Source organism: Asparagus officinalis, chromosome 8, assembly GCF_001876935.1.
Source record: "Asparagus officinalis chromosome 8, Aspof.V1, whole genome shotgun sequence".
Taxonomy (NCBI): Eukaryota; Viridiplantae; Streptophyta; class Magnoliopsida; order Asparagales; family Asparagaceae; genus Asparagus; species Asparagus officinalis.
The window spans coordinates 98,357,320-98,369,928 of NC_033801.1; the positions used below are offsets into that span (position 1 = coordinate 98,357,320).

The 12,609-nt window shown below is 35.0% G+C and overlaps 1 protein-coding gene across 21 annotated transcripts; it reads right to left on the reverse strand.

The window, feature by feature from the left end:
• Positions 65-11,938, reverse strand: LOC109851424. Of its 21 annotated transcripts, none has more exons than XR_002249814.1 (7): positions 11,698-11,938; positions 11,517-11,612; positions 9,988-10,377; positions 3,091-3,170; positions 2,947-3,012; positions 2,552-2,613; positions 65-678 (listed from the first exon to the last, which is right to left on the reverse strand). XR_002249814.1 is itself a non-coding variant. In XM_020421550.1 (4 exons), exons 1-4 carry the CDS (start codon positions 5,050-5,052, stop codon positions 556-558), a joined length of 381 nt encoding a protein of 126 aa, XP_020277139.1. In that variant the 5' UTR covers positions 5,053-5,054; the 3' UTR covers positions 65-555. The 21 variants fall into 21 exon arrangements, 2 of the variants coding, with proteins under 2 accessions (XP_020277139.1, XP_020277138.1); XR_002249813.1 differs by lacking the exons at positions 65-678; positions 2,552-2,613; positions 2,947-3,012; positions 3,091-3,170 and adding exons at positions 5,056-5,589; positions 6,651-6,851; positions 8,256-9,038 and having other exon boundaries at positions 9,988-10,065; positions 10,165-10,254; XR_002249810.1 differs by lacking the exons at positions 65-678; positions 2,552-2,613; positions 2,947-3,012; positions 3,091-3,170 and adding exons at positions 5,056-5,589; positions 6,651-6,851; positions 8,256-9,038 and having other exon boundaries at positions 9,988-10,065; positions 10,165-10,377.

Consider the following 12,609-nt stretch of genomic DNA (forward strand, 5'->3'; position numbering starts at 1 on the left):
GCCCCACCCCCACCCCCCCCCCCACCCCGGGGGCCAAAAAATAACTTGAGGGATTGTTCCTTGACTTAAGATTTTTTTTTGGGAATATCAAATTTGAACAGGAAGGATCTGACTTCGAATCCTTCCAGAAGCAATCAAAATTCTATCATGTATGTATGCAAACCCCCACACACGCTGCTATCAAATGGAAATAGAAACCACATCTCATAGTTTGGCACATCTGAGAAAAACTTGCATTTCTAGTTTGAAGATAAAAATATTCTCAGACTCTGTAAGCGCTAAGAAACTAATGACTTGTATCATTAAAAGAATTTTTTCTAAGTTTACAGTCTGTGACAAGATTTCTTGTACGGAACCACAAACTTCTGGGAAAAAAAATCTGAAGAAACTGATAATGCAGTTGAAAATATTATGAACTTCTTAGTAATGCAGGTACAAGGAGCTATTATGCAATATAAGAGACTAAGCTAATGACAAATAACTACAAAACCATCTTACCGGCATGCTTGAAATATGATTATAACTGAGTGCCAAATATGCTGACGCCAATGCTTTCTAACTAGCTACATAAGCAGCCATTGATGGTAAATTGAGCTCTGACTTCTCAAGAACTAAGGGCAGTGCACAGTCTATCTCAACAAACACATCTTCCTTTGGAGCATTCCCATTGACCTGAGACTGAAATAAGGTACAAATCTAAGCTCAAACTGTGTGGTGTGTGCATCATGTCATAAATGTAGAAACTGAAACACCAATGACATTTGCACAAAACAAAGCACCACATTCAGTTTCAAATGAAATCTACAACATTCTGATTAGGATGATTCCTAGTATCAGCAAAAAGCTCAGCTGCAGAGAGGTTATTGCACTGTATAAAGAACAAACCCACAGATAAGAAAGCAAAGTAACATACCTGATATGTATGTTCATTTCTATCTGATACCCAAAAAAAACATATAATCACATCAAGAGTATATATAAGTTGAAGTATGTTATCCCTCTTTATCTTAAACATTAAATTTTTTAAATCATTTTTTATTATTTCAGTTTCTTCAAATTTATCAGACTATACAAGTAAGAATCAGGTCTGAAAGCTGAACCTTCAAACTGCAAAGTCATAACTAAAGCCCAATCAATTTAATTTAGATTCATCTCCCTGCCCACCCCTCACAGATGAAAACCCAAATTTATTCCCAATTTTATATTAGAAGAAAAGGAAAAAAGCAAAAGGCGAAGCCAATAAAAATAGCCAATAATTAAAATAACTTAAGCTTAGAAGAGACTTTGAATACTAATTCGACTATCCATCTCCCTGTCCAAATCATAGACAACAAGCTAGTTCAACTCCTAGAAGTAAAAAATAAAAAAAAATGACAGATTCTTCCCACAGCACATGTAGAGCATCCAGAATTTAATTAAGATATCATCCTTGAAGTCACCCGTACATGAAGAAAATATTATAATTTTTTCAAATTCTGTAAAATGAGTAAGATTAGTACAAAGTATGATTATTGTCTGCTAAATTCACTAAGTTGTTGGCAAACCCCCCTTTACAGTGTGATTTCAGTTGAAACTAATATAAATCTCCTCAATGTAAAATTAGTTGTAAGCCTCCAACAATTTGACTACCAATCAGCCTAGAGTGCGCTAGCCCTCAGAAACTTGCACTCACCAGTCTCAAAAGATGGGACATCTTAAAATAGAAATAAGCACAAGGATTAGTTGACACACTGAAAAAGAAAGGCCGTCATTCTTCCACCATTCATAATTTTACATGTTCACTAAAAAATGATAATAATCAAGAAATGATACTAATCATGTAACAGAACTGCAAACCAGCTTGCGATTTCTTTTTCTCGAGGAAAAGTCAGGCTGATTAATCCACCCTTGCTTCACTAATAAGAGATTAATTAAACTCAAAGTCCAAAAAAACCAGTGTAGGGTAACACAAAAACATCTCAAGCATAGGACATAACATAGTCTAGGTACACCACCCTACTATGACAGACATAAAAGATGGATTCGAAGAACATGAAACACGATACTGAATGATTAATGACAAACAAATTAACGAAGCAAAAAAGGACACCTTTCTTGAGCCTTACAACAATAACAACACAGCATTTCTCCCAAATATTTCGCGTCTGCTACATGAATTCTAGTCTTTCACTAATTTTTTTTTTCGGGTTATCTCCTCTAAACAAGTCACTATCATATCTTTCTTAATATTGTCTAAACAAATTCTCTTAGGCCTCTGTTTTTATCCATGAACTATAATCTTATCACTTCTCCTAATCGGTGCATGCAATGAAATTTGTTGTATTTGAGCAAACCATTTCAAATGATTGCTCAGATTTTACCCGAGCAACATAGAACTAACGCTTCATTTCTTATCCTATCTCTTAGAGGATATCCACTCATACATCGTGACATTCTCATTTCTACTACACTATTTTTTGCAGATAAAAGATGGAACTAAAATAAATGCACCATTTCGAGATCACAAGGACTCGATTAGTTAAAGAATGATAAAGTCTATGGATCCATGCACCTTGTATATGAAATCTTCACCTACATCAACATTCTTATGATAAGCCTGCAATCACAACTTAACTGAGAAAAATAAAAAGAAAGATGCAATACATTAGTGAGTTATCTTCAAGTAAAGATTTTGGTGAACTATTATATGAATAACATCAAGTAAAGATTTTATAATGGAAGGCACTACTTAAGTGAATTGAAAAACCTTCTTCTTCTTATCATCAAAGCGTTGGCTCAGTATTGTAGCAATTTCTTCATTTTCAGGTTGGGAATACCTTAGATGGTATATTTTTCCATTACAGGATCAAGTTTTCTGCCACATACTCTTTCAACAAGAATATCTTCAAAGACTTGTACTAATTGCACAAGAATTCATATATGCATAAACTGATGTATGAAGAATACCTCACATCCATTTTCTTGAGCATCTTCTTGTAGAAGTCCCTCCTTTATTATCTCAAACAACCAAGCCTAATATGACAATTTCATCAGGATAGTAAAATGGCAGCTGTGAGAGTATAAGCAGGAACGATAGTATAAATCTTATACCATGATGACAATTTCATCAAGTGCCAATATCCCCTTCTCCATGTGGTCTTTGACCCACTTGCCATTTTCAGCTGCAATTTCTGCTCTTAGTAAATTAGAAAATCTCCAGCAGCAATATGCACCACTTCATACTGATAATGCATTTACGAACTGTTTGATTTTAATTTCTTTTTCTTTTTTCTTTTCTGATCCAGCGAGAAAATCATGAACACAGTGTATAGCATGCAAATGGGTCAGCAAACTATAAGGGCCATTCTGAGAAGAACAATATGTGAAAATGTAAAAAGCAAGAGCAACAGCAGGAAAACCTTTAATGCCGACTCTTGGGTTCAGCCAAATGAATATTTTCTTTAACTCAGCTCTAATAAGAGTTGTCTTAATGACTATGATACCCTTTGTAGTTGTGAAGTATAAAGTAATAAAATAGGATCAATCAATAGCAAAGGTCACAGCCAAATAAAAACATCCATGTATCCTGGTAACTACATATCCTAAAGAATAGTTACTTTCCTTACCGTCCACGCCAAAAAATAACATCTATATGCTTGTAGATCAATAAAGTTGTCTACGTAGTCAAAATTGTAATAAACATAATCATTTTCAAGAACAACATACAGGCTTTTATATTAAGGCTCTGTTTGGCAAAACTAGCTGAAAGCTACGAGATTATAGCTAAAAGCTGTTAAGCTAGCTGAAAGCTGTGAAATTATAGCTGAAAGCTGATAGCTGTGTAGCTAGCTGATTGAAGTAGATCTGTTTGGCAAAAGTAGCTGTACAACTAGCTGAAATTTGAAAATGACTAAAAAGAACATGCAATATTATTGATATAAAATTAGAATTACTCAACACTCATTTATTTATTTATTTACTAGTTGGATTGCACGTGCAATGTACGTGATAAAAATAATAACCTTCATCACATAATAAGGGAAAACATTATGAAAAATACACAAACATTGAGAGGTTAATTGGAAGAAAACAGTAAATACGACATCTAATACTGTAGGCAATTATGGAATATAGATTCTTTGAATAAGATGGATTATGCAAGCTTCTGATTGCATTTTTTAAAGATTAAAATTAGGGAAACCAATATATGCCTTTCTGATACATAATTTGATTGATCATAAAATTAAATTTACAGAGGATATTTAACCGATGATCAGCTACACAAAATTTGAACACTGTTTAATGAAGTTCCCTTGAAACAAATGAAAAAAACATCGTATTGTCAAAAGTATTTGCCAATTATTTGAAAATCAATACAAATGAAAAAAAAACTCAGCAAACAAAGTATAATCTTTTATAATCTAAACCTGAGGCCATAGAAAATACAACTGAGCAGTTTAATACATGTTATGTGCTCAAAATTTACAAACAAAACAGTTTCTTTCACAATAGAAATTATAGTAAATAACTAGAAACATACACCTATAATATAAAACAAGAAAAACATCGTTTCATAAACTTATTCAGTCTTCAGTTATCCATACAATTTGACCCTATGATTCAAATATACACCTTCAAACCTATGTTTTTAAATCTTTTTGCCTATTTTCATTCCTCATCTTTATCACTATAAAAGTAAGAAAATGTACACAGACGAGATTTCTTAATGCGTGAAACTTCAACAAAAAATATTTCAAAAAAGAAAAAGAGCCAGCGTTGATATAAACTATGCAGCAACACATTGATCTTCATGTCTTCATCAAAGAATAAAAAAATTATGAAGGGATAAGCAAAAGATGTTGCATATTCAGTCATGGCCTTCCTGAAACGCTTCTTGTATTGTTTGGGTGAAATCACAGTAGGAGCAACATTCTTTGGTCCATCAAAAATACCTGACGCTTTAACCCAATTCTCCAGATGCTTGTCCCACGTATACTGCCTCATGAAATCAATAATTCCCAAAACAAGTTCATGCTTCACTTCATCAACTCCCACCAGTAAAGAATAATCCATTACATCAATAATTCCCAAAACAAGTTCATGCTTCACTTCATCAACTCCCACCAGTAAAGAATAATCCATTACAACAACAGACTGGAGATGGCAATGTTAAAGTGAAGAGATCAGTGAGCAGATATATGGAAAGACAACATTCTTTTAACAAGAAAGCATTTGATCAATGTATAATTAAGGAAAGTTACATAATACTTGTAAAATATTAGTTAAAATAGAAAAATAATTTCGTTCTATAGAATTCGTGAATACTACTAAAACCTGACATTTATAAAACAAAAATGGACAAAAGAAAAACGCAACTAGCACCTTGAATCTTAGTAAAGAGGTAATAAAATCACGAACTTCCCTCATTTCAGAAGTTGTCCCTCTTGAAAGTATTTTATCACATTGACTCCCATAATAAGCGAGCAATGTTATCACGAACTTCCCTCATTTCAGAAGTTGTCCCTCTTGAAAAATTACTATTCTCATCAAGATCCTCGAGTTCATCTTGAGTTTCATCTTCGGGTACATAATTTGGTTGTTGTTCTAACACTGTAAACAACGGATCATCGACTGAGTTAATGCGAATATAATTATGCAATGCAAATGCGGCCATAATAATATCAATTTAACTAACACTCTCATCTTCCGTGAATCACTGTATTTTTTTTATTTATCACTTAGTGAAAATCACAATTGTTAAGTGAATACAAATATTATGATTGAAGTGTCTAATAGAGTGAAGAGATCAAACTTCCGCTACAGATGTGATAGAAAAATATTTTTAGAGTTTTAATCCCATGAAGAAGCTGAAATATTCCTGAAGAAAATCAGAGTCTAGCATGGATCCTAACTTAGTAAAAGAATGCATGTGGAACCTCTAAGCCAAAGAGGACTCATAGCCAAAAAAATTTATTCATCATGGAAACTTCTGTAAATGTATAAAAAGCTTTTAATGCCCCGGCTCTTTGAAAGGATCTTAACAAAACACCCATGATACGATAAAAATTTTCAGATATGCAAAATTCTTAGAAGATGGAAATTTTCAGATATGCATAATTCTTAGAATGTCCGAAAATCAAATGCAAAATTCTTAGAGATGTATAATATTTTTTTTCAAAGAAAAGTTGTAGGAACAGATGAAAGATTATAATTTAAAATGACAAATTTAAAAATGACAAATTGTAACCCACGTAATAAATCCTTGAATTAAAACTTCTTTGTCATGAATACAATGACAAGCCAGATATCTAGTCATCCTCTTCATAAGACTAACAAACCAGGCATTTTGTCTACAGACATCCATTTTGATGCATTTTGCCAAACTTTACTTTTATCTTAATTGGGTCGACATTTGCACCTCCATTCCATTCCTTGGGTCCTGCAGCTGATTCATTCCATTATATAGAATAGTGTAGTTTGCTTTTTAAGTTTTCAGAGTAATAGACTGTCAATTAGATGGCACATATATACCCGGTCATGACTGGATTAGAGACTCAGATCTATACCCGGCAAAAAATAAGACACGATCGAAGAAAAGTGAGGAGATTTTGAAACTAGAAAACACAAAATAAGGCACAATCGAAGAAAAGTGAGGAGATTTTCTAGCTTACGTGGAGAGAGCGGCGGTGATCGGATCGACGTCGATCGAGCGCGGTGATCGAATCGTCGTCAATCGGAGCGGATCGGATCGGCGGCGGTGATCGGATCGGGGTGAGAGCGGCGGTGATTGGATCGGGGAGAGAGCGCGGGCTTCAGGAGAATCGCGATTCCTCCTTGATGGATTTTTTTGTTGACGGCAGAAGGGTTTCACGCTGAAATAATAAAGAGGGGTTTTTTAGGTGCGGTTGGCCTAATTATTAGGGGTATAAACGGAAGAATTTTAATTGACAGCTTCTTCTCAAAGATAAACGCTAGCTGAGATAGCTTTTCAAAAGCTACTTGTAAAAGACACAATCTCCAATATAATCTCCTCCTATTTTTGGTCACCAAACAGCTCTACTAGCTTATTGACCAAGTCAATAAGACAAAAGCTCTTATCTAAGACACTTTTTTTGGTTGTCAAACAGTGCCTAAAAGGGCCAAAAATTAGTTAAGTACAGAACTGCAAACACACGAAATAAAGACTTCATTAGTCACCACTTTAACAGAAAAGAGTCCGAAATAAAGAAAATATTAGATCCAACTTATAACCTCAATGGAGTGCAACAGCAGCAGCCTACAATACCGAGATCAATTGGCAAAGAGAAAAACATGGCCCAAACAGAATAAAATCTGCTAGATTCTAAATCTGAAAGATGCCATTTTAATGCAAAATACTATTATGAATACATAAACTGCTATCAGCAACAACATATGCTCAAATAAGCAATCCTTTATTCCTTATTTCCTGATGATATAGCATTTTTTCTGTTTCAACAGTAAATAGGAGATTAGAGCCTTTGGTGAAGGACAGATTCTGCTAAGATTGCTTCCATGAGAACCATTTTGATTCCTGAATGAGATTTTAAATATTAGGGAAACATAATAATAACAACAACTTAAAAGTACAGAGGTATCGCTACAAAAATGTAACAAGGAATATTTCTCTGCATGCCTTCAAATGGTAGACCAAAATTCGCAAAGAATACCACTTTGTGACAAATAAAACTAAGCTGAAGAAAACAAAGGATGATTATCAATACACAACTTATCTTCACTGTGACAAGAAAACAAAGGATGACAAAAATTGAGGGCATTGTCTTGCTTAATTTAGAATTTTATAAAAGGATTTACATTAGAAGAAAGGTTTTCAACAGACAGAAGTCAACCAAATGGAATTCATCCCTATTTTATTAGACACTCACATTATTTCATAAATCAAACTTCATTTATTTTTTCATGGCCATACAAGGCTATCCACATGAGCACAAGGATTACTTATAATAGCAGTTTGTCATCCCTAGATAACCATAATGGGTTTTCATTTATAAAAGGATTACTTATTTTATTAGAAATATTACTCTTACCACCTATTTTATTAGACACTTACATTATTTCATAATTCAGACTTCATTTAATTTTTTCATGGCCATACAAGGCTATCCACATGAGCACAAGGATTACTTATAGTAGCAGTTCGTCATCCCTAGATAACCGTAATGGGTCTTCACCACTGTAAAACAGTCATCTTCAACATCATACTTAAACAGTCTGTTCTCAGACTTGAAGATGATTACCTTCCCAACATGAAGGGAAGAACTCAGCTCAAACTTCATTGCAAATCCATGGGGCCCCGATTACTTCATTAACCAATTGTGCATAGTACCATGCTTCTTCAATCTTCACCCAAACCTCCCCTTCCTCTAAAACTCAAATATCAACCATAACTTGATCAAAAATAAGCAATGCTATATATGTCCACCTAACTCAAAGGGCCAACATAAGTCCTTGGCATATGCCAGTCGTTTCACCCTTCGGAACTCCTCTTTTCTCACATCCATAGACATTATGGTTCTCTGAAGGGTCGAAGCCAGTAGTAGTATGCCATGTACTAGAATGCCAATCAACTCAGTATAAGATTTGACCGATCCTTACTGGCTAATCATTGACATTGATGCTGGCACCAGGACTAGTAGGCTTGAGTACACCAACTGTCCTCCAATAGCAATTCGATGATCCGAATGTGAGGACCTCACACAATATCGAACCTGCAAAATCCAGCAACAAGTGAACCACCTTGTACTGGTCCAAAGAGGGATTAAAGGTAAGACCATAAAGGCATTACCAAGTTGGGCGAGTGTCCATAGAGGTTCATGAAGATTATGTGTCCAGTTAGGGGTTTGGGAAGAAATCGCCATTGCTTTGTGACTAGATTGGTTATTACAACCCTCCGAACCATATGAGTAGATAAGAGTAGGAGACCATTGCAGGATGCATGGATGACACTAAGAAAGGGGGATCCAAACTATAAAGCTTTCGTGAAGAGTGATATGGTTGCGGGAATGAGGACCACGATTGATCTGAAGACCAAAGAATGTCAGTTCCATGTTAGTGAACCAATTAACGGCGAAGAAAAGGAAATGGTGAGAACCTAGAGCAGGATGGCTGCGGGGAAAGTGAAGATTATCTACAAATTTGAAGAGAAGAGCGGCTAAGGGAGCAAAGAAGGAAGGAGGCGGGGAGATATACGAAGATGCTAAAAAAGATCACATCCTGCAGAAGGATAGGGAGATGGGAGGTAGTCTTCTTCTTTCGTGAATTTTTCTTCTTCTTGCTGATATCTCGGATTTGATTGGTACATGAATCTTGGCCATTTTTTTGTGAGATGGGTAAGAATTGTAAGATGAAACACTGGTTGTAGAGGTTTATAGGAAAGGGATGGAAGGGAACATTGTATTCCTTTTGTCCTGTTTATTGACATGCAACTATGCAAGGAGTATCGACAGTTTCAAAAGGTGCAGCAAATAAAGCCTTGAGCAAATCTCTACAAAAGATGCAGTGACTAAGCAGTTCAGCAGAGCTGCGAGCAAATTGTCAGACTTTTTGGGGTAGGGAACGCGAACTTTGAATTATGCAACTAAAGGAAGGATAAGAAAAGATACCAAAAGAGATACAATGGTTGTGGGATGAAATTTTAAGGCTTTTGAGTCCAAGGTAATTATTACGTATATAACGCTCTTTCCCGACAAATAGTTTACTCCTCCTCCTCCACTATGAACTTTCTTAGGACCTTTTAGAGATGTTGATATCACTTATATTTGCTTGACCTCTCATCTTAAAGGATCGTTGGTCGAAACTTATAGTGGAAAGACTAATCAAAGAGGTTTTGAAAAATCTGTGGGAGACTACTATCAAAATTAAGGGAATTGTAAGCAAGCTACCTCTTAAAGATTAACATTATCAGGGACACATCAAAATACTAATTCATGAGAACAACATCAAATATTGAAATTTAATATGGACTTGTACCAGAAAAAGCCTTCTGGTTATAGTAAGTTCACGTTTTATCTCAACAAACACATCTTCCATTGCAGCAATCCCATTAGCCTGAAATTGAAAGAAGATACGAATTTAAGCTCAATCATGTGCATCCTGTCATAAATGTAGCAACTGAAGCGCCAATGATGTTTGCTCAAAACAAAGCACCATAGTTTCAGTTTCCAATGCAATCGACAACATCTGATTAGGATGATTCCTCGTATCAGCAAAAAGCTCAGATGCAGAGAGGTTACTGCACTGTATAGAGAACAAAACCAACAGATAAGCCAAATTAATAAAAAACCGACACCAAAGCATGGATATCCCTTCCCTCAAATAAAAAATGGCACTCTTCCATTAATCAAGTCCCTCCCTCCCTTCCTGAATGTGGCAAAACACTGGATCAAGAACTAAGTACAAATAAAAAATGGTGTCCAGGCCAGTAAATTTCAGTGAACATATGACATCAAAAAATCCACAACACCATCAACAAGAAAATGCTATTTATCCTGCTCATAGACACAATGGTGTCCAGACCAGTAAACTAATACCTATATGTAGCTATGTTACAGAGGAAACTTCCCAGAAATGAAAATTGGAGCATGTCCATTTGCATCTGACACCAGTAAACATTTAAACCTCTAATCAAATGAAGAGTATACACAAGATGAAATATGTGATCCCTCTTATCATATACATCGAATTTCTTTTTTATTAGTGATTTAACATTAAATATATAAAAAATATTCATAATGAGTTTAATAAATAAAATCATCACAATTTTCAAATATAACATCACCATTATCAAATAATATCATCATAATTTCCCAACAAAAACACATCATAAATGCTTAACAACCAACAAAAAAATCATAGTAAACACTCTCAGGTCTTAAGCATTTTCCGAAATTCTTGTATAATTAGGGGTCCTGATTATATTTTCTCAATTTTTAAGGTTTTTATAATTTTTGGAGAGTATCTCAAATGGTAGTCAAGGGTATGTTAGTCATAGTCTACACTTCTACTTAATTTAAACGATCAATTTAGAACTTCTAATCTAATTAAAAGTCTCAATTAAATAAGAGCTTCTCACCCTGAAATAGAATGAAAGCTTCAATTGACATAGAAATTATTCACATTACAAACTTATTAAAGCTTTTACTAATTTAATTAATAATCAGTGCTCCTTGTATGAGTATGAAAAAATTGAAATAATCAAATTAGAGATATAATTCATTAAGATAACTCTTCCAAGCTCAAAGTAGTATTTACATTCAATAGGATTCTGAGAAAGGAAAGACCTCAGCTTAGAACCTTAAACTAATAAAGATTAAGGAAAAGGTAAATGGGCACTTTAAAACTAATTTTATTTAGCAACATATTTCATATGATTGTGTGATAATGTGGAAACAAGTTACCATGTGCTTTTTTTAATAGTATCTATCTATATATGTCATTGTAATATCTCAAAAGCTAACAAACTGGTCTAAATCAATAAAATAAGCACAGCTTTAACTTACCTTTTTTGTGACGAACTAACATTAGGTTCCCTACGCGGATGCAGGAGCCCCAGATATCATGATCTTCAAGGGCTCTCCCTTCATAGCCACAACAATCTTGGGGGGGCAGGGGAAAAAACCTAAATAATTTATAACCCATGTCCCAAAATTGAAACTTTAAGAAAACCCACAAATTACTTACGAGATTAAAGCGAGCGATAGCAGATATCTTTCCAGGAAATCGAGCAGACAAGCGACGATGGTAACGAGAATCACTGCGTCAGGGAGAGTTGCCACTGGACCCCTCTCTCTTTCTCTCTCTGCTCTCCCAAAATTTGTCGCAAAGAAAACAGTTCTCAAGGGGTTTTTGTGAAAAGTTGATGCGGTGGTGCGTCGAACTTCTCGTCAGTATTTTGGCGACCTCAAATAGTTTGTTCCCACGACTATTTGGAAACCATTCCGTAAAAAAAATAAATGGGTATTATGAGATGAGGGAGGCATTTGGCCTCCCCCTCATTATCCCTCCATTCACACCCCCATTATGATGGTGTAATACCCCATTAAATGGAGGTGACTTTTGGGTACTCAACCTATTCATATTGACTATCTATAAATATACATCATAGGCCTTTGGCCTAGGTAATGGTTTCAAACACGTTATCAGTACGAAGTGTTCTTGAATCCCTGAGCCATAAAAAATATATATTTCCTTCCTCTTTTGCGCATTGAGATCTGGTTCGTTGCAGCGGGAGCATTCGACGGATCATCGCAAGGAGGCAGCGTTCTACGGATCTTTAGTATCGATCGTCCCTAGATCTTTGATCTAGAGATGAAGTGTGAGTGCCTTGTGGACAGTGCCTCGACGCACACAATCCTTCGTGAAAGAAGCTATTTCAATAGCTTATATGATTATGATGATCCTGTAATTACGATTTCAGGACTATCTAATATAATAGAAGGATTTGGTGAAGCAATGATATTGCTCCCAAATAAAACGAGACTAATAATAAAAGATGCATTATTCTCTCCGAAATCTAATAGAAACCTCATAAGTTTCAAGGATATTCGTTTAAACGGATATCACTTAGAAACCAATGAAATAAATGAGGATGAG

Bases quoted from the DNA above. Each gene is read 5' to 3' on its own strand.
- LOC109851424 (XM_020421549.1), bottom strand. From the start codon at position 5,052: ATGGATTATTCTTTACTGGTGGGAGTTGATGAAGTGAAGCATGAACTT. The intron at 3,013-3,090 runs GTATAAGATTTA...TTGTCATATTAG, and splicing joins TTGATGAAATTGTCATCATG to GCTTGGTTGTTTGAGATAAT. The intron at 679-2,946 runs GTATTCTTCATA...ACCTTATTTCAG, and splicing joins CTCAAGAAAATGGATGTGAG to TCTCAGGTCAATGGGAATGC.